General features: G+C 37.1%; 1 protein-coding gene across 1 annotated transcript in view; it reads right to left on the bottom strand.

Annotated features, from left to right (window-relative positions):
* The window catches only part of kcnh3 (potassium voltage-gated channel, subfamily H (eag-related), member 3), a gene marked incomplete at its 5' end in the record, with an annotated part of 38,245 nt that overhangs the window by 9,973 nt on the left and 1,434 nt on the right, over positions 1–26,838 (bottom strand). Inside the window, 8 exons of the mRNA XM_079463563.1 lie at positions 7,177–7,426; positions 9,217–9,416; positions 14,026–14,406; positions 18,064–18,268; positions 18,369–18,526; positions 19,754–20,006; positions 20,395–20,534; positions 23,249–23,383. Of these exons, the coding sequence (XP_079319689.1) occupies positions 7,177–7,426; positions 9,217–9,416; positions 14,026–14,406; positions 18,064–18,268; positions 18,369–18,526; positions 19,754–20,006; positions 20,395–20,534; positions 23,249–23,383 (1,722 nt within the window). The remainder of the gene's footprint in view (positions 1–7,176; positions 7,427–9,216; positions 9,417–14,025; positions 14,407–18,063; positions 18,269–18,368; positions 18,527–19,753; positions 20,007–20,394; positions 20,535–23,248; positions 23,384–26,838) is intronic.

Raw genomic sequence — 26,838 nt, 5'->3', positions numbered from 1 at the left:
GATTATATTGCTTTTATTAGGCAAAGGTTGGAAGCTGTTAATTGTAGAGTTTTTTTTCCTTTTTGAAACTGTTTACTTTACAATGTGTTTGTGTTTACTTGAAGTGTGTGATTTAGTTTAGTCGCTGATTACGCTTAAAACAGACAAAATAAGATCTGCAATAACACCAAATTTTAACTTTGCAGTTGTCTCAGGTACGTTTTGAGCTTTTGATTTGTTCTACACATCCAATATCACATGCAGTATTCACAAAGTACATACATTTTAAATCTGTTTAGACAAGAAACAAACAGATCTAGCATCCAACAAAAAACATACAGTCAATCATTTTTACAGAATAAACACATCAAACAGTATCTGCTCCGGGTTTAAAAACGACCAAATAAATAGTTTAAAATGAAACTCAGAATGGGCAGACAAGACTGCAGAAAAGGCAAAAAATATGCCCTGGTTTGGTGCAAAGGGACTCAGAAAGCAGTGACAGATTCGCAAGTGAGTTTATCTTTGAGCAGTGCATTCTGGGAAATCAAACTGGTTGGCAGTCAATTGAGTTCAGCAGCACTGAACTGAGAAGAGAGATGAAGAGGGTGAAAACAGGTAGTTGGTGGATTATATGCACATCCTTCATCAAGTACATCGAGTTGGCAAGTGTGGTCAGTTTGCATGTGCAGGGCGAGTGTGTATTTAATTGTTTTTACAGTTTTATATACAGTATCTTGTTAAGATAAAATATATCACAATCATATTTCTCACCTTGTTCTTTCTCTGAGCTTTGTTTTTCCGGCCTCCAGGGGGCCAGGAGTCTGCTGAGCCCCTTTGTGTGCCAAAAGCATTTTTCCCTATTGACATCCGCTTGAAATAGCTGTGTGTTTTGTATGGAATAAGCCGTTGGTTGCAATTGCATCCTTGCCGCTAGATGCAGCTAAAATCTCCACATTGCTCCTTTAAAGCATAACATGGAAGTATATTTTTTCTGTCCAGAGAGGACAATCTCTACTGGACTGGCATGTGATAATAATACATAGCTGGAGAATTCATGAGCGATCTTCAGACTGTAGTTGCATCAGAGCGGGGGTGGTGATCTGTCACATTGTCAACTTTCAGTGAGCAGCCAACTGTAATCTTTTAAGGGCCAAATAGCATTGCTTATTTATTTTGCTGTTGTGTTCGGGTTCCGCACCAGTTTATCTCATTTGCTTTGTAAAATTACAGATTCTAATATTTTCAGACAAATTGTCTCTTTTCTCTTCTGTGCCTCTTCCTTTCCTTTCCTTCCCTTCCCTTCCCTTTCCATTCCTTTCCTTTTTTCTTATCTGCTATCTCCTCTGTCGCTCATTTTTGCTCTATTATTGTCCTCACTGCTTCGGCAGACAGTAGCTCTGATGCAATAACACATGTAATCTCATTGTGAGGTTTGAGGCCGCTACAGACACGAGTCTAGGTGGAGGAAGCCATTTCATATCACAGTTTTAATTAAGACAATCACTTCCACTCCATCAGCGGCTCGGAGACGTCCGCGCATGCATGTGTGTGTATTTATGTCTTCTTCGGAGACTAAGTGTTTACCGCGTCTGTCTTGACTAATCATTCGGTTTCATTTCATGCTTTCATTTTTTATCAGTCATTCTCTATTTGCTCTCTCTCTCTCTCTCTCCTGCTGTCTCTCTGTTTATCTGCTTCTTGCTCTCATTCTCTCTCTTCTCATTCTCAGGAGCCCCCTGTGGACTCTTGGGTCAAGCTGTCAGATCAATAACGCAGTAGGAAAGTGCCATTACATAGCATGTGTGCATGTGTGTGTTTGCAACATCAGAAGCAAATCCTCCAAACACTGAGCTCAAAAACAGTCTCTTACTGACAGTGGGTGGATGTGCATGGGAACGATGGTAAGCAGGTGTATGCCTTAATATGAGTAAATGTATTCGTTCACTGACTGCTGTGTATTTGGGCAGATACCGATTTTGGCAGTTTGGTCAAGATCCCTAAAATAAGGGGTTATATACAGTATCTAACTTGTGCTTTGTGAGTTTTTAGAATGGCACTTTGTAACATATTTGTTTAGTTTCAAAACCTTTTCTAAAGTACCAGCAAGCTGTCTGTACCCTACTGAGGGAGAATTTTAACCGAAATAAAGACTCAGATTTAGATTGTGATACACATGGGTAGCAACTTTGTTTACACTCATTCATCATTGATTACAATAGGATTTGTTTTACCGGCATAGTTATGAGTGCAAGTGGATATTGAACAAAACAGTCAATGTTTAACTAGATTGAACAGTTTTTTCCAATAATTTTCTGTATTTAATTAAACTAAATATAATAAATAGCATTTTTCTTGACTGAGCTCAAGCACACAAAAAAATGCTGGGTAATTTTAACCCAGCAAGGGATAAAAAAAGAATGAACCGAAACGGTGGGCGGTAAATTAACCTGTGCTGGGTTTCATCTCAAAATGCTTGGTTGAATTAACCCATTGATGGTTCCAAATTTAATTCAACAGCTGGCTTCATCTCTTTTTGACTCAATGCTGGGTTGAAAATAACCCAGCATAGTGTAGCAATGAATTCTGGGTGTTCCTTTCTATCTAGTATCTCAGGGGAAAGGTGCTGCGTTAAAAAGGAACAAACTCAGCCATTGTATTAAATTGGTTTGGTTCATCTCTTTTTGATCCAACTCTGGGTTGAAAATAACCCAGCACCCATAGTTTTTATAGCAATGAATTCTGGGAATTTCTGTGGAACCTAGCATTGGTGAAATTATAACCTTTTTGGCCCAGCACTGGGATGAAAATAACCGAGCAATCCCAGTAGCAATGAATTCTGGGATTCCTCTTCTATCTACAGTAGTAGACATCTCTGGAAAATTCTGGGTTATTTTCAACGTGGCATTGGTTCAAAACGTGACAAACCTAATCATTGGGTTAAATTAATCGATAAAATGGTTTATATTTGACTCAAAAATGGGTTGACACAACGGAGCATTGCTGAATTTATAACCCAATGGGTGGGTTCATCCCTTTTTGACCAAATGCAATTTTAAGAGTGTATACTTAGCTGCAAGTATTGGAAATGCCATTGCTTTCGATGTGCATCTATAATGCTAGAAGACCCCTTAATATAGGCTCAGAACAGAATTCTTAAAAGTGTGCTTGCACTTCTGGGTCTGTATTGATGTGTTTATTCCCCCCAGACTTTATGTTCTTGTTCTTATTCCTTAATCCAATCCCTCCCAGTCCACATTATTTGCTGTGCGTGTGTGGAGATCTATGGCTCTTGCCTTCAACTGTCAGCATGTATTAATAGTCAGAGCAGTTTAATAATGCATTAACCATCAATTATTAAGCGAGAGAGCGAGATGGATGTGGCCTACCGGCACATCAACATTTGATTTGATCAGAGCAATAGGGTCCGGGCGTTTGGAGATAAAGAGACGCACACACAGGAACCTTTATCTTGGTGAGAGCTCTGGCTCATCATTTAGTGTGACCTTTTGAGAGCCTTTATATCCAGCTTAACTGTAGGCACTGTACAAGAGGGGGTTCAGATACGGCCAATTGTTTATTTATGACTGAAATGTGTGAACAACTGATTGAAAACGTGACCTCTGGTAAGACAAAAAAGAAACATAGGTCCAATGTAAACTAATGGTGATAAAGCAGGTTTTGTATTTGTATATATATAGTATATGTACATACAGTATACGCAGATGGGGTCAGGATGCATTTATATGTAACAGCTTTGGGAAAAGGCACCCAAAAATACAAAATGCACACGAAGGTGAATATGCTGATCTCTTTAAAACAGTACAAAAATGATATGACCGCATGTTTTTGGACAAAGTACTATGTTACTATCAATGTCTATGTCTATGGGCATGGAATTGGGCTGCAGCTGGTCCATTTTCATGAAATGAGTAGCTGCTGCCAACCAGTTTTTTAAAAGGCAACATGAGGAAAAAAACAGAATGAAAAGGCTTTAGGTGAAGGGGTCCTGGGTGACACGAACTGAAAGAACACAAAGGAAGTGTAAGAGCAGAAGCATAGAAAGATCACAGAAAGAATGTTTTTGTGATAATCCAATGATATGGAACTTTCAAAGGCATATAGGCGATCTCTGAGACATCATTGAAGTAATAATATATCACAAACAGGATGACGTTATTTCACTACATTGATCCATATGGTCTGATGCGTGACATTAGATATGGATTATAATGTTATTCTTTCTTGCCTATGTGTATACATAAATCCCCATGATTAAGTTTATATGTGATGCAGTAACAAATTACAAACATTGTGGCATTTGTATCTCATGTCATGCTAAATGAATGGCACAGATAAGAATATAGTTGAATTTAAACGTACCTATGCAACATAATGTTACCTGGATGTGAGCCATAATAAGAATGACAAATAAAGGAGTAGTTACCCCTAAATTATAATTATGTTCACAATTTGTGCTTTGGAGAGGATAAGAAAAAAAACAGAACTGCTAGGAAAAACGTTTTTCTGCTTTTATATTTAGGTATGTGACTATAGAAGACGGTTTCTTACCCAAGCAGCATACAAGAAAACATTATTTGAACGTTCACCAACTTCTCAAAATGAAATGACATTATAAAGGCACCCTACTGTTACTGGCCCTAGGCAGTTTTACCTGCTGTTATCTGCCTCTTGAAGATTCCAGGCCTTTGTACAGTGCTATTTTTACACATGAAACTAGTTTCAGATGATGCAGAAAGGTGAGGAGTATTTTTAAATGACCCACAAACAGCAGCTGTCATGACTAAGATTTCCCTTTAAAACTACAAACTTTTTTAATTATGGTTGTTAAATCTGCTTCCATTTTTTTGGTTAACATGTATTTATTTTTTCTTGTTTTATTTGTTTGTCTGTTTGTTTCTGTTTTTATTCATTGACTTTAAAGTAAATCAATTAGAGCTGCATGACATTGTAAATTACGTTTTAGTGAAAGCTGTATTCATGCTACTTTTGTGACAATGTCATATTGCAATTCAAATGTTGATTTCAAAGTTTAAATCTCTTTTATCTAAATTTCAGAATCATCATATTTTTATAATGGCTATTTAATTAAAAGTTTGTCAGTGACTAGGGTCAACTACATAGACAGATTCAACGCATGCACGCGCCTGACCCAAAGTTAACTTCAGGTCTATGTTTATTGATCGGTCTGGCTATTGGCTAATAATATCATTAAAATTGTAAACGATTTATATTCATATTATCAGTATTAAATAAAGAAATTGTTGAATTTGATTGACTATTACTTTATTTAAATAAACAATTTGTTAAATGGGTCGTGTAACGTGGTTTATCTACTGGTAACCCAAAATAATACTGGCTTGACATACTTTTAACTAGCTTCTAGCTAATGTGAGTTGTTATTTCTTTTGCTTGTTTATCAGAAATAATCTGCAGAGACCCTATTGTTTGCGTGTACCGGAAGTGTGGTCGACAAAATTGTGCCTGCGCAGTATCATTTGTTTATGTTATTGCTTCGAAACCGTCTATAATGTAGATTTAAAAAGAAAGGTTCCATTCTGTTCTTTTATACTGTATATCATATTTAGGACAGAGCAGGTTGTCAGTTTTTGAGCAAGCTACCAGCTAATTCATCAGTTACAATAATATTCATTTGCAACTTAACCTTTTTGCTAAATTCAGCTAAAATACCATTAAATTCCCAGTGTGAGAACTTAGTGCAAAGGCATACTGTTTCCAATGTGTTCCTATCTATTTTGCAGTCAAGACTTCAAGGTATGTATCGCTACAGTAACAGATATTGAGAAACATTCATAAGAGTATAAAGTGTGACAACCAGCCACTGTCTTCTTACATATCTACCTAACAGATAACAGATTCAACTTTGTTTAGCCAGCCCAGCAGGCACCACAACTATTGTTGACCGTGTGATTCACAGAGGAAAGACGCCTCATTTCCGCTAATTTTATTGCTATTTGAGCATATGCCTGTTATCCAAAGTGTCTTCGCGAAATGATTGTAAGCTCAGACTCCCTCAGAGCAACATGAAGGTTAAGTGTCTTGCTCAAGAGCCCATTGGCCACAAAATCATGAATCTTCATGAATCCATTTCACTGAGTTTCTCATCCTGGCTGCTTGCCCAGCTCATTAACCCCTACAATACCATGAAAAACAACTTACCTTTCCTAGTGCATTGCAACTTATTCAAACATTTTCACATCAATTTGCCGAGCAAATATCTCTCACTTTATACTCAACTCAAATGTAAAAAATGCATCAGATTTCAATTCAGTTTAGATGGCGACTTAAAAGACTGCTGCCTAGGTAGTCAATAGGTTTTATAGTGTAGCTTGTACAGATGTTGGCATGTTTCAGCACATCAGAAATTGTTTTGGAATGTGCACTAGAGAAGCCACAGTTTTCTCAACAATATTATCTCAAAGATAATATATTCCATTAATATGCGGAATAAAGGAAGGCGATTAATGAGAAAATGAAACCAATTGTGCGTGCGCAAAAGAGCGAGTAAAAGAGAGAGAATTTGGAAGGGGATTACTGCTCAATGGACTTGAAATTTACATGGGAATCCTTTCTCAAAACAAAAAGACAAAAAGGTAATGGGTGGATTAGATTTGCTGAGCAAAAAAAAGTGAGAATCTCATCAATGAAAGAGCCATTATTTATATAATTTAAAGTGTATCAACCGGAAAGCACAATGAATAGTGACAGGTAGGAGGAATTAAAATGACCTTTTAAATTGCTGTGAAATTATAATATAGATGCTTCTGAATAAGAGACCCTGACGGACAAGTGGAAATATATTTGTACAATAGTTATACAGATGACCATAGAATGATCCTAAATACATAATGCAGTTTTTATTTGCTAATCACAATTGACATCCAATACATTACAGTACCTGTTTACCTTCTGCACTTTTATGAGGATAAATCTCATTATCCTAATAAAGATAAAAGCGTATAATTTATGCACAATTAGCAACACCAAATGGATTTGCAATCTGTTTCTTTTGAGCGGCCCCGATGGCAGATGTGATGAGTTTTTGCACGTCTGTCTGGTGCCAGCGGTACAAAAAACGTCACCTTCATTGTATAGTTAGTTCCAGTATAAAAGACCATCAATGTGTGAATAAACATTATGTGGATGTAAACTCACCCAGTATAGCCAGCACGGTGTTGTCCTTCAGCACTTCCATGGAGCCAGAGCAGACGAAATAGATGGCCTGTAGAGCATCACCCTGGCGAATGAGGTACTCTCCCGGAGCACAGAATGAGGTTTTGATTATTAGTGAGAGGGAGCGTAGACACCCGCGACTGGCCGACTCAAATAGAGGCAGCTGCAGGAGTTCTTTATTCAAGTGCATGGCAATGTCAGCCCGCAGTTCATCTGGGAAGTCCTTCAGCAGCTGAAAAAAGGGAAGAGAGAATGTGACAGAGAGATGGTGAGTAACCAGACTATCACCACAGATCCCGATATTGCTTTCTATTGTTTTATTATTGTTCATTACAACTACTCAATTAGATTTTCCATAACATTGTCTATTTAATATTTCATTGTCTATTGTTTTATTTTATTTCTTCCTTTTGTTATATATTTAAGTGGTTTTGGACTCTCCTTGTTTGATGGAAATTAGACCTCTAGTTTTAGCTGGATAAGGTTCTTTGGACCGCTATATGATCCTTTTAAATGTTCCTTCATATTGGGTTCTTTAACATACAAATATGGTTTTCTAAGGAACTAGAGAAGAACTTATACGACCTTAAACATTTAGTAAATTGTTTGTAATGAAATCATTATTTTTCCAAATAAACAAAAGGAAATGCATATCCCATAGTTCTATTTCCGTAAGGTAAGTTAGTTTATTGCATAAACAACGTGAACACATTTTGCGAATTAAATAATTAATGTGCAAATTAATGGTGATCTTTGCTGAAGCATCACTGTTGCTCATAAGGGTTAAGCATGTCAAAGATTCTGAATATTCCTGATTCTCATTCTCATTTTGATATACACTTCTTCATCAAAGAAACAACTGAAGCAAACAAACATAATACACTCTAATATTTGAACTTTAATAAGAGATCAGTATTGAATATCAAAGCAGAGAGACAGAGAGAGAGAGAGAGAGAGAGATAGAGAGAGAGAGATGCTATGTAATGAGTTATTTTGTGAATCAGGCTCATTAGATACTTTATGAGAGAAAGATGGAACCAAACTGTTTGTGAGCAGAGCAATGATAATACTGAGACGGTGTGAATGAGAGGCGGGTGGAACAAAACTAAATGAAATAATGAAAAAGATGAGGGATTATGAAAATCTATAAAAAATGCGTCACACCACAGTGGAGGTATTATACTAAGAAACCCAATAATGACTCTTGAATTGAGAAGAAACATTTACGCAATATTTGAACGTGCTGAAACTTTTAAAATAATAGTATTAATATTTAAAAATATGAGCAGGAAATGAGTGGACATTCCAGACAGTAAAAAAATGTATTACAAGAATTTGTTATACTTCCTGTAAGGCTTCCAAGAAGTACTTTTAAGAAAATAAATAATCATTCAAGACTTACTTTCATTATTAAGGCCACTGCTTAAGAGCATAAAACAACTAAAATACTTTTGAGAAATGAAAATGCTTCATTAAAAAGTTTACAGGACTACTTATATTTTTGTAATCTGTTGCTCAGTAGGAACTACTTTTAAACATCCTCTATTAAAATGCATCACAACCATACTGAGAAATGCAAAACCCATTATCTGTAAATGTTAAAAGCATTTCCTCCTAGAGTTAACCAGTGCTTTAAAATAAAAAATACATAAATTGTGAATTTACTTGAATCAACAGACTTTTGCGGAAATCCGGCAACCATACAGCAACCCTCTCACAACCCTTCAAAACACTTTTAGCAACCTAGCCAGCTGTTGTATAAAAATCTAACCGCCTGTGAGATAATGACTCTCCAGTTTCCTACAGCTATTGTTAAAATTAGGATTAGGTGTGGGGATGAGCTTTACAGATGGGAACCATTCAGATAGCAGCCTCCCCAGCGAATGAACCAATCAGAAGTAGGGGAGCCCATCACCACACTATCATTCCCTATTTCTTCAGAAAATGTTTAAATATTTCAATAAAGTGTTTAAATATCTCTATAAAACTAACTGAAAGTAGAAGAAGGGGTTAAAGTCGTACCTCACCGACATCGATGCCATTGTTGACAGACCATGTTGTCTGAAAACACTCAAGCATGCGCTGCGCGAGGGCCTTGGGCAGACGGTGCACGCGGATGAAGTCCTTCAGGTCTTTGGTGCGGGTGTGATAGAGCGAGCGGCGCGAGTACATGCGCTGAATGATGGCCGTCACATTACCAAACACCGCGGCGTGCATGAGTGCTGCAGAGAGACAGGCAAATAGATATCACCACATGTTAATAAACACTGTTGACAGTAATCTTCAAAAATACTGTAGTTTACAATAATAATACCCCACCATGAAACCATGGTACTTTTATGTATGACGCTAAATGTACAATACACAGAAAAAGTGGATAATACCACTGTATTTCCTCCCGCGTGTCCAAAAAGTGGTACGTGTTGTATTTTCTTGTTGGTGTAAAGAACCAGCCATGTTCTCAAGCTACTCTTTCGCTATATATTCATCTGTCTCTCATGTCTTCTCTCTAGATTGCTCCTACAGCGAAGGTCTACCATGTGACACAAAATACATAAGTGCATCAAAACTAGTCCATTAAAGCCTAGCACAGTATAAAAAGCTAAGAATAGTGAGGTTAGAAGGTTTTTTTATTTTTTATTTTTTATTATAAAAAAGGAAAGGGAAGAAAATTAGGAAAAATCTATCAGCGACGTGTTGACGGAAGAGATGCGTTTTTAGGCGTTTTTTAAAGATGGCCGAGTCTGCTGAACTTGTAGCAGCTGGTAGATCGTTCCACCAATGTGGAACAGATCCAGAGAAGGTACGAGAGAGTGACTTTTTTCCTTTTTGGGATGGTACCACTAGTCGTTGTTCCTTTGCAGACCGCAGTGATCTGGCAGGAACATAGATCCGCATTAGCGAGTGGAGATACGATGGTGCAGATCCGGTGTTGGTCTTGTAGGCCAGGAGCATAGCTTTGAACTTTATGCGGGCGGCAACAGAGAGCCAGTGTAACCTGATGAGAGTTACATGCGCTCTCTTCGGTTCATTGAAGACCACTCTTACCGCCGCATTCTGGATCATCTGGAGAGGTTTGATTGTGCAAGCAGGAAGTCCAGCCAGAAGCGCATTGCAATAATCCAGTTTGGACAGGACAAGAGCCTGGACTAGGACTTGCGTAGAGTGCTCCGATAGGAAAGGTCTAATTTTCCTAATGTTGTAGAGGATGAATCTACACTAATGTTGTGTTAGTAAGTGTAACATGACTGTCCATTCACAATTGAATTAAAATACACAGAATGCTTTCACTAACCGCAAAAACAAAGCAAAACATCAATATGTAATCAATATATTTCATTTTATTAACATTATTTGTATTTTATGTTTCGATTGAATTTGATACGTTTTGTAAGTTTCTTTGCCGAAGTCCTACAGAATCAAAAAGGATTGGAGAGCACTCGGGGCGCTAATGAAAGTCTGAGGCATAAATTATTGAGGAAATTGCATTGCTCTCTTCTGTTCAAGATCAGGGGTCTTTTAAAGTGCCTGCACCTGGATTGTCTGACTGTGCTTGGATGAGGGTTGTGCTGAAATTTATGAAAACGGGTTCTAATAAGCCAACAAAATAAACAAGAGCTAATGAAAGTTGATTCAACCACCTGATTTCTGCAGGAAGGAAAAGCAACAACGTCTCCGTAGTATCTCAATAGTACCTTTAACATAACGTGACATTACATTGAGAGAAAATGCTTCTTGATTGGTTTATCATCTCTAGAGACCTCGACGATGTCTTAAAGGGATACGACCCAAAAATAAAAATTCTGCCATGAATTACTCCACCCAAGTTTTTCCTTAACATTTTTGTTCTTTTTGTCCTGTTACCATAGGAGGAAAATTTGAAATGGTAGTCAAAGGTGCCCTAGAACAGTTTGCTTTCCTCAATTCTTCAAACACGAAAAAATCTACTAATGTAGTCAATGATGATATATGATACCTCAAGTTTGCAAGGTTAAAAACACTATGTCTTTATATCACATTTACTATTTATCTATTATTTATACTGTACATAAAAATGATGTTTTAGAAAGGTGGTCTTCACGAAACGTTAATCTTTTTTGGGGTCCTGGGCATCTTAAAGTTTGAAAAAGCAAATTGGTGACATACAGTAAGAACTTCTATATTTAATCTAGTGCACATGAGAGTACTGTGTTCTCGGTGAATCGACATGCATTCTGACAAGTAAATAATCATTTTCAGTCATTTTTAGTCTAGTGCTTATCAGTGTAGTTGTGTTCCTTAAATACTATATTTGTGTGATCTCTGGATGTGGGAAGAAACACAGCTATCAGCTGGCCAGGTCTGTAATGGCCCTAGATTGTAAGATTTGGTGACAGATTGATTCAGTGTGCATGTATATAAGTGTGCTTGGATTCAGCTGGCCTCATCCGACCCTCTTAAGTGCAGTGAGGCCTGTGTCTCTCTCCTCACGGCCCAGAGGACATGCCTTAAAATTCAGTCCACTGTCACAGCTTCTTTCACGAACCCACACAGGGCAATGCAGCAATGAAAATCATTACAGCTGTCCCAACAGATAACAAGACTTTCTATTTCTGTAGCAGCCTAATTCCAATGGTCAACAAGTTAGCTGGAAACAGTGGAGAGTGGACGATGAATGAAAAGATGCAACACTAAATGCAACAATAAATTTCCTAAATAAAAATTGATTTGTTCTGGTATTTTTAGGTACATCAAGACAAAAAGTTGGTTTTGTCTCATCAATAAGTAGATGCAGGAACATTGTTGAAGTATTTACTCAACTACCATTGAATCTATGAATAGGTTTGATGATTTTGAGCAAGTTAAATGATGCTCAATAAACCATACCAACCACTGGCGAAATGTGCTTTAATGATAAGGTTAATCAATAACCTTTTGTCAATAATCTATGCACACTTAAATCGCTGGCACTATTGTTTAGTCTAAATTATTATCTGCTCATATCCACCTGTACATTAATGTTCATAGTGTTAATGTTCATAGTATATATTCATCTGTATATATTGTTCATAGTACATACCTACTGTCATATTTTCATAATCCATGCCCACTGTATAATATTCTCTCATATTGTATTCTGTATTTATTCTTACTGTATATCCTGAACTTGCTAATTGCACTTCTGGTTAGACCTAAACTACATTTCGTTACACTGTACTTGTATATGTGTAATGACAATAAAATTGAATCTAATCTAATCTAATCTAATAAGAAATAACAAACAAAGCTTACTTATCATTTATAACTTTGTTAAATGACTGTTGGTGCTTTAAAAATAGAAGCCCATGGGAAATGTAGTTTAAAGGTAAATGGGGTGAAATTGGACACAGAACCTAATAGTGACTGATGGTTCACTAAAGAGCACTTCAATAAGGCAAATGCACTTCTGTCTTGTCTCATTAAGAATGCGGTCCTTTGGGAAATTCAGCCCTATACCAAGCTTAAACCTTTGGGAATATGAAGTCCAATATGGCACAATAGAGCCCGGTCCTAAATGACACATGACGTGGACACGCGGCCTTTTATACACTGCTGTGCAGAGTTATTCTAAATCTGTTTTCAGTTTTATTGTGGTTTGTTTTGAATAAGCTTGTCTTTTTTCTTTTTAGTTTACATGTAAATTGTAGTTGTATTTGCAGCAATTAATGGGATTTTTTCATTTAGTTTTTTTGCTGGTTGAATTTATCTTGTAGATTTTTTAGTTAATTTTTATGTTTTTCTTTTTTGCTTACATTATTTTCAACATTAACCTTTTTCAGTTTATTGCTGAGGCAACACTCCTGATTTTCAGAATTATTTATACTTTTATAAGCATAATAAACTAAATATTAATATGATATAAGTAAAAATATGAAAACAATAAGCTATTTGTCATGATACTTGTGTACTGTATTTATTATATATTGTATTATTATTTGGTTTGTATTATTTGGTTTTCGAAACATTTTTAAGATTATTATTGAGGCAACATTTCGCATTTTCATAATAATTTAGACTGATATTTCATTTGATTCCTAAATAAATTGACTAACTAAAAATGAACATAATATAAACTAAAATATAATCATAATAAAAAGGACTATATGTAATGTATTTATCATATAATGTATTATATTATTATATTTGTTATATTATTTGGTTATATTTATTATAATATCAACGTATTTTGAATTAAGCTAATAAATGATGTCTACCCCAAATGCACACTATTATGTATAGTACTTGTATATGTAAAACTCATTGTATTATTCTGTTAGTAAGATATTGCATGTGAATTACCTTTAACTTGTCATAATATTAAAACCTATAACCAAAATCCACAGCCAGAATCTTAAAATCAACAAATAGGGTTAAGTTACTATTTGTTCTAGCCAAAAATACAATCAAGTCCTCAAGGAAAGTGTCAGTGAGTTTTATTTCTACACCTACAAGGACAGAACACCCTGTAGCTTGAAACTAGATTATGGTTCAGTTCTAAAGGGTTTCATTTCATTCAGCTGAATCTATCAATCTATAAACACCACACTCATATTCATGAGTTCAACACAGTGGGTACAGTGGGTGTACTTTCGTAATCTATCATTTTCACAGCCCATGTTCTTTTTCTGAGAAAATCACAACCCAGTGAATAGACTGTAATTTTATCCCTCATAGTAGTGTTTTCTATTACACAATTTAACATTAATTCGAGCATCTTGCCTTGAGTTTGTAAAAATTCACTTACATATGGAAACCTGGTCATTGAACTCCGAAGTCTAAAGTAAATCTGTACCTGTGTTTTCTTCTACTCACCTCCAATCAGCATGGTGCAGATAGAGAAGATCTTCTCAGAGTCAGTATTAGCTGAGACGTTGCCAAAACCCACACTGGTCAGACTGCTCAAAGCAAAGTAAAGCGACGTCACGTATGAACTTCGAATTGAGGGCCCGCCTCCCAGTACCGCTCCAGTTTGTCCCGCGCTTACAGTGCTCACAGGCGCCGCCACCCCTGTTGTGTTCCATTTACTTGAGTTCCACACAGATTCATGTCCCACCACATCGGAGCCATTCCACTGGCTTGTATTGACCACCAATCCATCTAATATGGTGGGTCGCAGCGACTCAGGAATGAGGGATGCAAGTGGGGAGAGAAAGTAAGGGGTGCCTAGACGTTTACCCAGCTCGTGTAGCCAACCTATAAAAAAAGATACAAATGTATGAGGGTACACCAACACTTTTGGAAATAATGTATTTTGGACACCTTATAAATCCTTATAATCCTTGTAGCTTTGCAAATGATTCAATGACTTTAATATCTTGATTATCTTAACTCAAATTTTAAGACTCATCATCATCATTTATTCAGCCTCATGTCATTCCAAATCTGTATGAGTTTCTTTTTTTTGCAGAAGATATTTTGAAGAACATTAGCCCCCGTATGGACACGAAACCACTGAGAAAGTTCTCAAAATATCTTCTTTTTTGTTCCACAAAAGAAAAGTTATGTGTCTTGATTAATAGCTGGCAACCCACAGAGAGGGGGTACTGTTTAAAAGCAGCAGCTCAAAAACATAGTGCCTTAGTTAACAGCTATTAAAAACTAAAAATTGCAAGACGTTACATGTCTTCAGTCACTCATATTTTGTCAAAATGTCACCCTTGACATAAATCTACACATTGCCGTTTTTGACTCCTGTATTCTGTTCGAACATTAAATGATAATTCAGAGGATTCACTCCCACATTTAAATATAGTTGCAACTCCTAATACTTTACAGTTTGCACATGGCCGCTGTCCACTTTCAGAACTGATCAGATAAAGAGCAGCTCTCCTTGTCCATGGTGCTGAAACTACCATATGTTGAATATCACCTGAATTGTAGCAGAATATACTGCAGCCGGATCTGCATTTTTTAAGACTTTTTGTTCCTGGGGGGACTGACCGTGTTCTTTTTGTCACTCTTAATATCTCTCACACACCTTTTCACTGCATATTTATCTGTACGCTTCTAGCTTGAAGGTTGTGCAGGTACTAGTGTGGAATTTGAAATATTTTTAGTGAGAACGAGGAAAACTATCAGGAGACAGAAAAAGGGAAAAGTGTGACGGAACATATCTTGCTAGCACTTATCAGTGAAGGTCTGAAAGGCAATCACACATACTATAAAACACCTTCACCAAATACTAAATCACAAACTTACACAAACATTCAGAAAGTGTTACAAGCCTTTACGATTAAATATTGGACAAAAGTCCAGCTGTTTCCCGTGACCAGTTTACATTTCCACAATTCCATTAACTCTTTTAATGCTGCCGTTTTATTGGGCAGGTAATTTTATTTGGCATTTACAATGAAATCCATGAGCCCCTTTACCTCCGGACTTAATGTGCAGGCTATACACAGAAGAGGACCAGAGAATGGTTCACTTGTCCATTTTGATGATCTTATACATGTATCATTGGATAATGCAATATGTTTATCTTCAATATAAGGGACACATTATTCATTCCGGTAACAAAAGAGAACTAATGAGTCCATTTACTGTGACACAACGATAACATACAGTAGATGATGGAGGCACAGACAGCGCTTGTGGCCGAGAGCAATGTCAAGTGGTAGGTGAAGGACACATTAAACAGTCTAAGCTGGGGTGGGGGTGGATATATAAGCGGGGTTATACGTGACATACAAGCAGAAAACTCTGTGAAAATCTGGTTTTGAAATAATGGGTGAGGGACATTGATGCTCCCAAGACCGATATTGTAATATCTGTAATGGAAAACATCCCAAAGAAGCCAAGAGAAACTCAACATGATGACATGAAATAGAAATGCAGTATAAATAGCAATAAATGATTCAATATGTATACGTTTATTGTCTCAAAATAGTATTTTAAATGAGCAAAAGGTCAACTTTATTTAATACCGAGGCTCTGTTGTCTTGCATTTCTAATCTACTATTAGTTTTGACTGATTTATAAATCCTAAATAAACCCAGATTTCCTTTTTTTTGTTTGTTTGGGCTACTAGTGGAAACTCCAAAAATCACTCTGGTCTTTAAAAGTTTGCTGGGAGTCCGGCCATTAAAAAGAATAAGGTCCCTATGAGGAAGGTGAGGACAGTAAAGTAAGTGATAAATGGACAGAAAGAGAGTGGGAGAGAACATGAAGAAGGGACAGGGCAACCCAATCAAGAGTATAATCAGCAGTGGTGCACTCAGAAAATATATTGAATTATTGAAAGACTTTCATTATTTAAACAGCAGAACTTCAGTGCATTACCATCCTTTTATTTCCGTGTCCACTCTGAACTAAATATTAACAAAATACACACCAATATTCAAAAGTAGGCTACTTACAATATTTGTTTAATTTTATCATTTAATTTGCTGACAAAAAACAGATAACATGAAATGAGCAGATCTGTAACAAGTTCTTGTAAATTTGGTAGACCTTTAATATTCTACAATTTTAAAATTAAACTCATAAAGTAGCCAGGGTTGTTAAACTGGATATGCCTCATATTTTTATTGTTAAAATATTCTATCTGATGTGCAAAATGCACATTTTCGCACTAGAACTATCTAACCTCGATGGACAGACACACACGGTTAAATCTTTAATGGCTGCGCAAAGTAAAACTGTGCAAGAGGGTTTTGTTGGCACGCCAGCAGAATATTGGATATCTGTATTTCATCCTTGCTCCCATATGGATGCAATTTAGACCATTAACCTGTGTCCAAAAAGAAATGGTTGGTTAGGGCTTTAACATGCCAGAGGTTACAGCGGATGCCGTTTAAGTGGCCAATCAGAATCACTTCCATTAAAGATAACGCATTGTGTTGGCCTGCGGAAATTCAAAAAAACCTACAAAGATTCCAAATAGACTGTATTATTGGGCTTGTGCAATGTAAAAACGGAGGTGTAATATACAACTTTGTGGGTGTATCGCTGGTGATATACTAAAAATAATACACACGCATGCAATTCTTACCAAACAGTCGATCAAACACACTAAACAGCAATTCGATCAAATAGCTTTTGAAACCACGACCTTTAGGAAATCGGGGCTGTAGCATATCAATGTCATCATACACCTTCTCTACCTCGTGCTTTATTTTTCTCTTTCATGTGATGGTCAGAACATGAGAATAAGATAGCGAGGTTCTTTTCAAGTCAAATTGATACTGTAATACACCTGTTCAAGTTATCATAAATGAACCTAAAGCAGGAAGGTTTGTTCAGGCGAGATGCAGGCTTCTCTCCAGGAGCTGAATTGAATGGCGAGACACAAATGTCTTTAATGGGTGACTGCCTCATCAGTTCTTTGGAGGTCTGCTGTTCGCACAGCCGGAGAGATAGTTCTGCTCCTTTGACAAAACACATTATTTGTCTTATTTCTGTTCATGCGTCTATCTGATCTGTAAAGCCATTTGCGCTTTGGAGAAGTATTAAAAAAGAAAAGCACAAGTATGTTTACATGTAGGGTCGTTTACGATTTCATAAATATTTTAGAGGACATACATCTTCGATAATTACCTCTGCAAACGAGACACTGTGAAAAAACTCTTCCACACAGAAATAAATGAGGTAAATAAGTATGCTGTGTGCGGTTGTGATGAATATAACAAGGCTAGAGGTTAAACTGTAGGCCAGCAATCTTTATGCTAATATTGTAACTGGCACACACAAGATGGAGGATGATTATAGAGGATGAAAAACTATTTGAGAGAGAGTGTGGTATCTTAATTACACTAATGATTTTAAAGTCTAGAGACAATTCATGTTTTTAGAAATGTATACAATTTTGGAGGAGCACTATGGAATATGAATAACTTTGAAGATGCTACCTACCAATGTCCCAGGAACCAGGGCTGTTTTCAATCTCGCTGCGTCCAATGACGTACCAGACACAGGCCATCCAATGAGCAAGCAGGCCGAACATGGACATAAGCAGCGTGAGCACCACCGCGCTGTATTGCGAGTAACGCTCCAGCTTTTGCAGCAAGCGCAGAAGCCGCAACAATCTAACCGTCTTCAGCAGATGAACCCCAAAGTACTAAACACACAGATCAAATGCATGGAGACTAAAAAGACAAAATACAATAACTTAAGATAATAACTAAAAGATACCACGTGGCACGCAAAAACATACGTACCACACTGACATTAAAGGCATACAGCAGGTCGAAAGGTAGCGCAGCGATCAGGTCCACAAAGAGCCAGGTGGTGACGTAATGCACGCAGATAGAGCGCGCATCATACACCACCTGGCCTGAGGTGCTCACGAATGTGGTGCGAAAGTTTAGCAAGATATCTGGCATGGAGAAAATCAAATCAACAGTTAGCATCTTAGCATGTCAGTCGATTTGTGAGATTAAACAACATTGTTGTAACTCAATTTACGCGTAGATCTTTAACAAAACAGTTGAAAACAGCTTTTATTGCGGGAACATTTTTGCTCCTTAATGTTTTGACATTACAACTGTTCATTTCGCATTTGGCAACTGTGTGTAATGAGCAGAAACATATTCTGCCATTAAACACTAACTGCTAATGTTAAGTGTGGAAAACAACGCTGCAGTAATAAACTAAATATATTTTCCACACACTGTGAAGCTCTATAGCATTTTAATACAAAGTTAATAGCTCTTAATAATAATCTAATGGATTTTAATAGGCGTGTATTCTTGATTTTAAGCATGGCTCCTCAAACATCTGCATTGACTGAACTGTCCTTCAGAATTCATCCAGATTTACTCTCATTGTGTTTGAGTAATGCTAGTGATTTTAATTTCCAGCTCTCAATAACTGGGAGATATTTGGACTTATACAGAGCTACTTCTGAGACAAAAGACTGTCTAGCATTGGAATGCAAACACAAATCTGGCTCTCCGTACTGATAACAGTACACTTCACCAACTTAAAGGGATAGTCCGCCCAAAAATGAAAATTCTGTCATGAATTACTAATCCTCAAGATGTTCCAAACCTGTATACATTTAATTGTTTAGTTGCACACAAAGAATGATATTTGGAAAATATTTCTGGGGCACCTTTGACTATCATAATACAATTTCTTTGTATATTTTTTGAAGATATTGCAGACGTTAGGAAAACAAACCATCTGGGGCACCTTTGACTACCGTATTTTGACTACCCCAGAAATCTAAGTTGCCAACAATCTTCTAAACATATTTATTTGTGTTTTACAGAACAAAGAAATGTATACAGGTTTGGAACTACAGTACTTGAAGTTGAGTAATGTCATGACAGAATTTTCATTTGGGTTGAGTATCCCTTTAAACTAAAGAAATCTGGCAGCAACAGGGTTGTGTACTTTATTTCAACACATGGCTTATTGCACATAAGCCACCTGCATACCCTAAATGAGATTGCACGTTTGTTCGTTCGTAGCGTTTTCAAACAACCATATAAAACAGCAGGACAAAGTCCGGGCAAAAGAATACAGTGTTGAATTTCACCTTTATATACACCTTTACTTTAGACTAAACTAAGTTAATCTTGATTGTGGAAATACTTACCTAACATGAAAAGGATTTCCACCAGGATGTCGCTCACGCTCGGTGGACTTCTAGGGGTCGACGCCTCATCCCGTCCGCCGACGACGGTAAAACAGACGTTGTAAGGAACGGTAACTGCTACATAAAAGGTTGCTAAGAGGATCAGCCAATCCCAGCCTGCTTTGAAGGTGCCGTAATGAAGAAGAATGAAGCGGCTCTTCTGTATGGCTGCCACTTTGTACTCTGGGATTGGCGGCTTTTCACCAAACATGTTCTAAATGACAGCAAATTTTAGAGACATTAGCTGAATACGTACAGGTTTATTTGAAACATTCATAAAAAATGTGTCGCATGCAAGCCAGTCACGATCATAGAGCTCATCGAATTCTCCTAAGAAGAAAAGCATGCCTTACTGCTTTGAATAGAGAACGTTATTATCTACAGTCTCTATACTTACAAGGTCAATTTTTACTTCTATTAGTGAAAAAGTGACCCATTTGACAATATTCTCAAATTCTATACAAATACTGTAAATAAAACTTGAAGAGTCTAAGATTACACAATGCTCTGTACTTCTGTATTATGACCAGGCAGGAATTCAGTTAGCCTGCAGGAGACAAACATAAGGTTTCAAGTTAAAGATGTGTTAGCTTGTCTCTTACATTGTTGATCTTGAGTTTGCTTTTGTCTTGTTTCTGCAGATGTCCAGACAGCTGGTATAGCACAGCTCTACTACGTCTCCGGTTAGCATTAAAGCCAGTTGGCCGTGTGACCTTGTGCACCTCCAACCCTGTCTCTTCGTCTAAAAAGTGAACAGCCATATATAATTTAACAATAACAACATTTTAGAAGTGAAATGATTTTATATATGAAGTGTTTGTATAAGAGTTGGCATTTGATATTATTTTTATATTGTATCTTTTTTATAACATGGCAAATCTGTCTCACACTTCTTTTGTCTTAAATCTGAATTATTTTCATTTAAAAGAGAGTTTAAGCGGTATATAGCGTTGAGGTTTTGAATTGCAACCAACAGCTCACTCCACCACTCCTTTTCGAAACACTGAAAGAAAACTAAGATGTCGTCACGTTTTTGTTTCTTTGCCAAAGCAGATGACCTATTTACGAAAGGCTCTGTAGAGCAGTTTGTCCGTTTAGGGCTACTGTAAAACATGGTGAATTCCATGCAAGGGGACCCGCAGTGTATTTTCATAGAAATAGCTCATTCTAAGGTTACAAAAACATAACACTTCATTTTGTACGATTAGTAGCGTGCTGAGGCGTTTGAGCCTTTGCCCTCTGCGCACGTGCAACCCCAAAACCTACACTAGCAAACAGTAAACAGAGATTCACCAGCGAATAAACCGTGATTTTAATAAATATTAATATTAAACTGGTAACGTTACAGTGAACTAAATGTATGGAACTGACCGTAGTAAATTGACCAGTTATGCAGAATATCTTCTTATCTTATCTTCTTTTTTCTTTTTTTTTTGGCGGTTGGCGAACCTGCTTCGGGTGCTTCTTCCACTTTACCAGATTGATGCTAAACAATTCCCCAGATGGCGGAAAGTTATCAAAAAACAAAGCGCGCCCGTTTAGTAAGATGATATGATTGGTCAGTTTTACTGTCACTCAAAATAAATCCCTCCCATTGATAAACATCGATATGCTTACAGAATAAATCTGTCGTGGTTAGAGGATAGGACGTCAAATATACATATCTGATAGGAAAAATCGGCCGACTTTTATTGAAAATAACATTTTAAAGTTTGTAAATAAAAAGGGTTCACTAGTGTGTAAGGTCACCTCTGAAGACATAGTTATGTATATTATATAGCATTTTAAACAATAGATGCTCCAAAATATTACACACGACACCTTTATTAAATGAAAAATTTTCATATCCTCAGACCATCTGTTTTAAAAGGACATTTAGTCAGAATGATTAAGGATGCAACTGCATTCTTTTCAACTTATCTCCCTGATTTGCTTTAAATGACTTGATCTTATTGATCAAATGTACCTTTGCCAATACATTGCACATCCCACAGCCAAGTGAAATAACAGCCACTGTGAAATATTGTCCAGGACGCTTGTTAATGGGGGGTTCACAATGCTGTGCCAAGCTTTCGCTCTCTTTTTCTGTGCCCTGTGTGTGTGTATTTTTATTTCTCTCTCTCTCTGGGGAGGAGAGGTGTCAGGATTACTGTAAAAGCACCACATGAGATGCTGGCCTGCACTGACACATCCAAAATGCATGACTCAGTAGACCAAAAAGAGAGAGAATGAGACTTATAGGACAGGATGAGGAGGATAAATATGACCTTGACAGGACCAGGGGTTCAAGGCGTGCATGTTTGCCAGATTTTTGAAAATGTCCTCACAAATTTAGTAAGAACAATAAGAGGTAAGTAATATCATTAATCGAATTGAATAAATTGAACAATATTTTTATTACTTTAAATCTGGTATGGACAACAGCTTTGTGTGAGGGTTTGGTTTAGGGTGGGGCGTAGTTAATGTATGAATTGAAAATGATAAAATGTCTTTGACTTATGAAATCTGTGTGTGTGCGAGCGTGCATGCGTGCATGTGTGTGTGTGTGTGTGTGTGTGTGTGTGTGTGCGTGTGTGTGTTTGTTTTTGTAAGAAAATAGGTAATCATAGGTAATGAATAGGCTTGAAGGGCATATAAAGCAGAGAGGATCAAAATTATCCTCTCTTTGCATTGTCTCTGTACCTGTGATGTAGAGTATTATTACTCAGGACACTTCTTTGGTTTTCTCTCTTTATATCATTGCTGTCTTTGTTCTGTACACAGCATTACACTTGTGTTTTGAGGATGTTTTCTAAAAGACAATCTTCATTAATGAAGTTATTTTAGAGACTAAAATCCGTCTCAGGTTTGGGGATCTTGTGTTGTATGTTACTCACTGTTTCACTTCACGTTTTTTTCCTTCCTGTCTTTTCCCAACTTAATCTTAAACTGGACAAAGATAGGCATATCAATACATTCTATCATTAATCTTAAATTCAACAAAGAACCTCAAAGTACAGCTCTCTGCGAAACACAGAAGGGACGTTTCTCAATTACTTTGCGTTTCCAAATGGTATTGGTGTTTTTCAACCATTCAACGGGAGAAAGGAATTGGGAATCAGCCACTTGGTTTTGCAAATCAATGAAAGAGATTGAAAAACGCCCATCCTGGTTTGAAAGAGCCCAATAATTACGAAACTCCCCTTTTTCTATGAAGACCCCAGTTTTTAAAACTCTTGTCATGAATTTTTTTTCCCTTGTATCACCCAAGCAAGACATATTCCTGGATCAACATCTTTTTTAGGCTTGGAACAACATACCCATCAACCAATTGTATTGTAAGGACAGGGTTGGCAGAAACGATCAACATTCTGTTTGATTTTAGAGGTGGAGATTAGAGTTTTTATCACTATTGGAAGCAGTCAAATGGGGTTGATCAAGAAACATGATGGGAAAATTATGGGTAACAGCACTCACCTCTTTCTGTGCTCTGTTCTTCATCTTGAACTTTCTTGTTGTCAGTTATGTCCTTATGTGATACAAGAAACAGCACCACCTCCCCCTTCTCATTCTTAATGGGCACGATATCCAGAAGACACCAGAACTGAGTACCTGCGAACATGAGCATATGTAACATATGTATAAAATGCAGTATAGATCTAAATATGAGAAAACAACTCTGCAGTTCTTGTAAATTGCATGGCAACACCGAGATCAGGACATTTCAAGATCACTTCCTTTGTAACCTTCTTTATTTTCCTGTCTGTCAGGAAACACCTCATTACATTCTAGCACTTGGATTACACGACAGAAAATATGTGTCTGATATTCATATGCACACACAACAGTTGTGTGAGACGGATGTCTGAAATAAGGAGGCAATGTTTTCTTTCCCAATGTAAATTTATGGTAATTAATGTCTACATGAATTACTAATAAGCATGTGGAACATTGTTTACTTTACACTATCAACACACAACTTACAGTCTAACCGTGTTATCATTTTTTGTGTGTTTTTAAACTTAAAAATAACTACAATAATATAGCAAGTACATTCTGTTACCTCTGAGTGTTGTTTAGCATCGATTGTCACAATCTTCACACACCATTAGTCAACAAATGCTTTGTAAACACCTGTGGTTTGAGGAAGACCACAAGCATTTAAACTGAGCTATAGCACTTACAGTACCAATAAATGGCTTATTCACGGGTCATCTTGCATTTTCTGATCACTTAGACATTTAGTTTGCAGTTATATTATTGATTTGACTGCAACTCAACTGAGCCAGACAATAACACTACTGTTCTCTACATAGCTGCTTTATATTTATTTGACTTTGTTTTATTTAATATACAGTGTTTATCTTTGGGTTCCTTTAAAGACAACTTGAGTTGGGAAATGACACCCCTGTTTTTTACAGAGCTGCTTTGTAGTTTATTTGACCTTGTATTTGAGTTGAGAAATCTGCTCTGTACATGTCTGTATAATATCTGGGGTTCCAACAAACCTGGTAGACATTACCAAGTTTAAAGATGATATAGATCACATCAGTCTTACTATTTTGTGTGTAAATTGGTGGAATTCAATTAGAACTGGGGTAATATACCTACTGCTGTGCTTTGAAGTTTGTATAATTTCTTGACTTGGTGTTTCAATCAAAACTGTACCGTTTAATATATTTACAGTAGATTGGGAAACAACCGAAATCGCGATGAAAGACCCATGCTTTCTATGTAATGTATATCAGGTTTATATTATATTTCAACCCATTCTATGCTGTTGTCTTTTTGCAAATAATGTTGCACTAAAAAAGATAGTTTAAAAAAGATATTTTATTTAAATAAATGATCTAATCGTACCAGTAGTATCTCACTGTATTAGAAAAAAGAGCTTAAAAATATGTTTACTGGCCATATATTCCGACCTTCAGCAGTGTATCTGCCTGAACTGCAGATGCCAACTGTAATGATGGGATGACATACAATCCCTGTACAAGAGTCTGCTGATCTTCCACAAGCCAGAACTCGACCTGCAGGATGCAGAACATGCTAACTTTGTAGACACGTTTTTTTGCGCGGTTACCTGATTTGAATACTTGGACTGAATCCTTCACTAATGCAACACAGACAGTACAGGCAAATAAACACCATTTCCCATCCACTTCCTGTCGGAGCAATTCATTCTTTGTGAATTGCCTTACACGTGTCTACACCGGATGCGGTGTGGAGTGATGCGATACAATAAAATACACTAGAACGCATTAGATCCCATTATTATATAACATTTTGGTGAATATGTTTCACATATTTTTCTCCATTTGATTTAATTTATCCAATTTTCAATTGATTTTTGTCAACAACATCGATTCATGTACACCACGAGTCTGCTAGAGCTCTGAATTTTTCTCATACAGTTATTGACAGGTGAGCTGGAGATGTGGAATACTTTATGTCTGTGTGTGCGTGCGTGCGTGCATGCGTGTGCTTTTCTATGCACACATACATGTTTGCAGGTTCCACAGCCGCTCAACATTATGCCTCAGCATTAAACCATGCCTCATTAAACCAGAATGGGGAGAAACAGAAACAAAGAAGCTTGGTTGGAGGTTGGAGTCCCTAATGAAACAAACATCTGTGTTTGTGCGCGTGTGCGCCCACGTGCGTGTGTGTATCCATCGCGAAGCCTGTTCATTAGGCACAGCTTAACTCAAGCAAAGTATAAAGAAATCTACCTTCAGTGATTTAAACAAAGAAAGAATGCATTCCATTGAACCAGTGGGTTAACACCATACATAGGTCATGTGTTAAATGCCATCTAAACAAACCACTCAAGACCTAAAAACAGGAACCTGCCGGCCTATAAATAACACGTGTGATGACTATGGTTACAAACAATAAATCGATTTGTGACAACCACAGATGAATTAAAAAATGTATTATTAACCAGCAGTTTCTGGTTTGATTACACTATGAATGCTAAATGGTTATGGTGTTTATAGGGCAAAAGGTTAATTTATTCTTAAACCTAATAGCAGAGCTCATTTAACACAGTAAATCAATAACCGTTGTATTTCAAAGCAGGTACTACACACCATTTATGATTAAAAGCAATAATAAGAGCTTCAATCGTAATGAAGTTATTCATTACAGCATTAGGTTTCCACCGAATGTACTGTACACACATAATCGAGCCATTGTGAGGACTGACACGCGTGTACACGGCTGTCCCGCTTGAGCTTTGTTCACAAGCCAATACACTGTGCTTCTCATTTTACAATCATTGAAATGTCTTGCACGTCTAAAACAAATACAAGCAGTCCTTTAAACGCAATACTGCCAATTTAGTTATCCAATTAATTTAGCGTCGCAAAATGATTTCTTTCAAAATGATTTCTAATCTTTGTTTGTTTTATTGTAATAAATGTTTTAATTGATTGTGTCCAAGCAATGTATTGCTTTTTTGACAGGTCGTGGAGTCCTTTGTATTCCATAAACCATGAACAGGGCGGCTGTGCAACAGAGGAATTTAACAGCTACAACTATCTTCTATACCCTCTGCATTCAGTCCGAACCTAAGAGGTGTGCAAGGCGTGTTCTACAAGCACCCCAAGGTTTGGAAGTTGTTTCAGTGTGCGACAAAGCAACAGGAATGTTGTGACTAATGCGCAGAGGCAGGGCGACAGCGGAAGCGTCTGAAATGCTGCATGGGACTGCAGCGGTTTGTTCAGACAATCAACAATCAGATAGGGAAGAACACACAGATTGCCTATTCTCTTTGAATCCTGCGTGCCTAAAATACAAATCGGCCAACACACAGCTCCTGAGTGTCTCTTACCATCGGCCAAATGAATGAGTAGGAAAGAATGCTTGTCCTACTGAGCACTCTATGAGTTCAGGCATCGGGGGGGTAGGTCTCCTTGTAGGCTTGTTCCACAAACGCTAAATTGAACTGAATCAGGTGACAAATCATTTGTCACTGCTGCTGGTCTTAGGGAACATTTTGCCCTAAGTGTTGCCAAATTCCCAGAACTTCTGGTGTTGGATAGGGTTTGACGGAGAGGTCGATC

Source organism: Barbatula barbatula, assembly GCF_947034865.1.
Source record: "Barbatula barbatula genome assembly, chromosome: 9".
Lineage (NCBI taxonomy): Eukaryota > Metazoa > Chordata > Actinopteri > Cypriniformes > Nemacheilidae > Barbatula > Barbatula barbatula.
The sequence above is the reverse complement of the archived record's forward strand: the minus strand, read 5'-3'. Positions and strand labels throughout refer to the sequence as shown.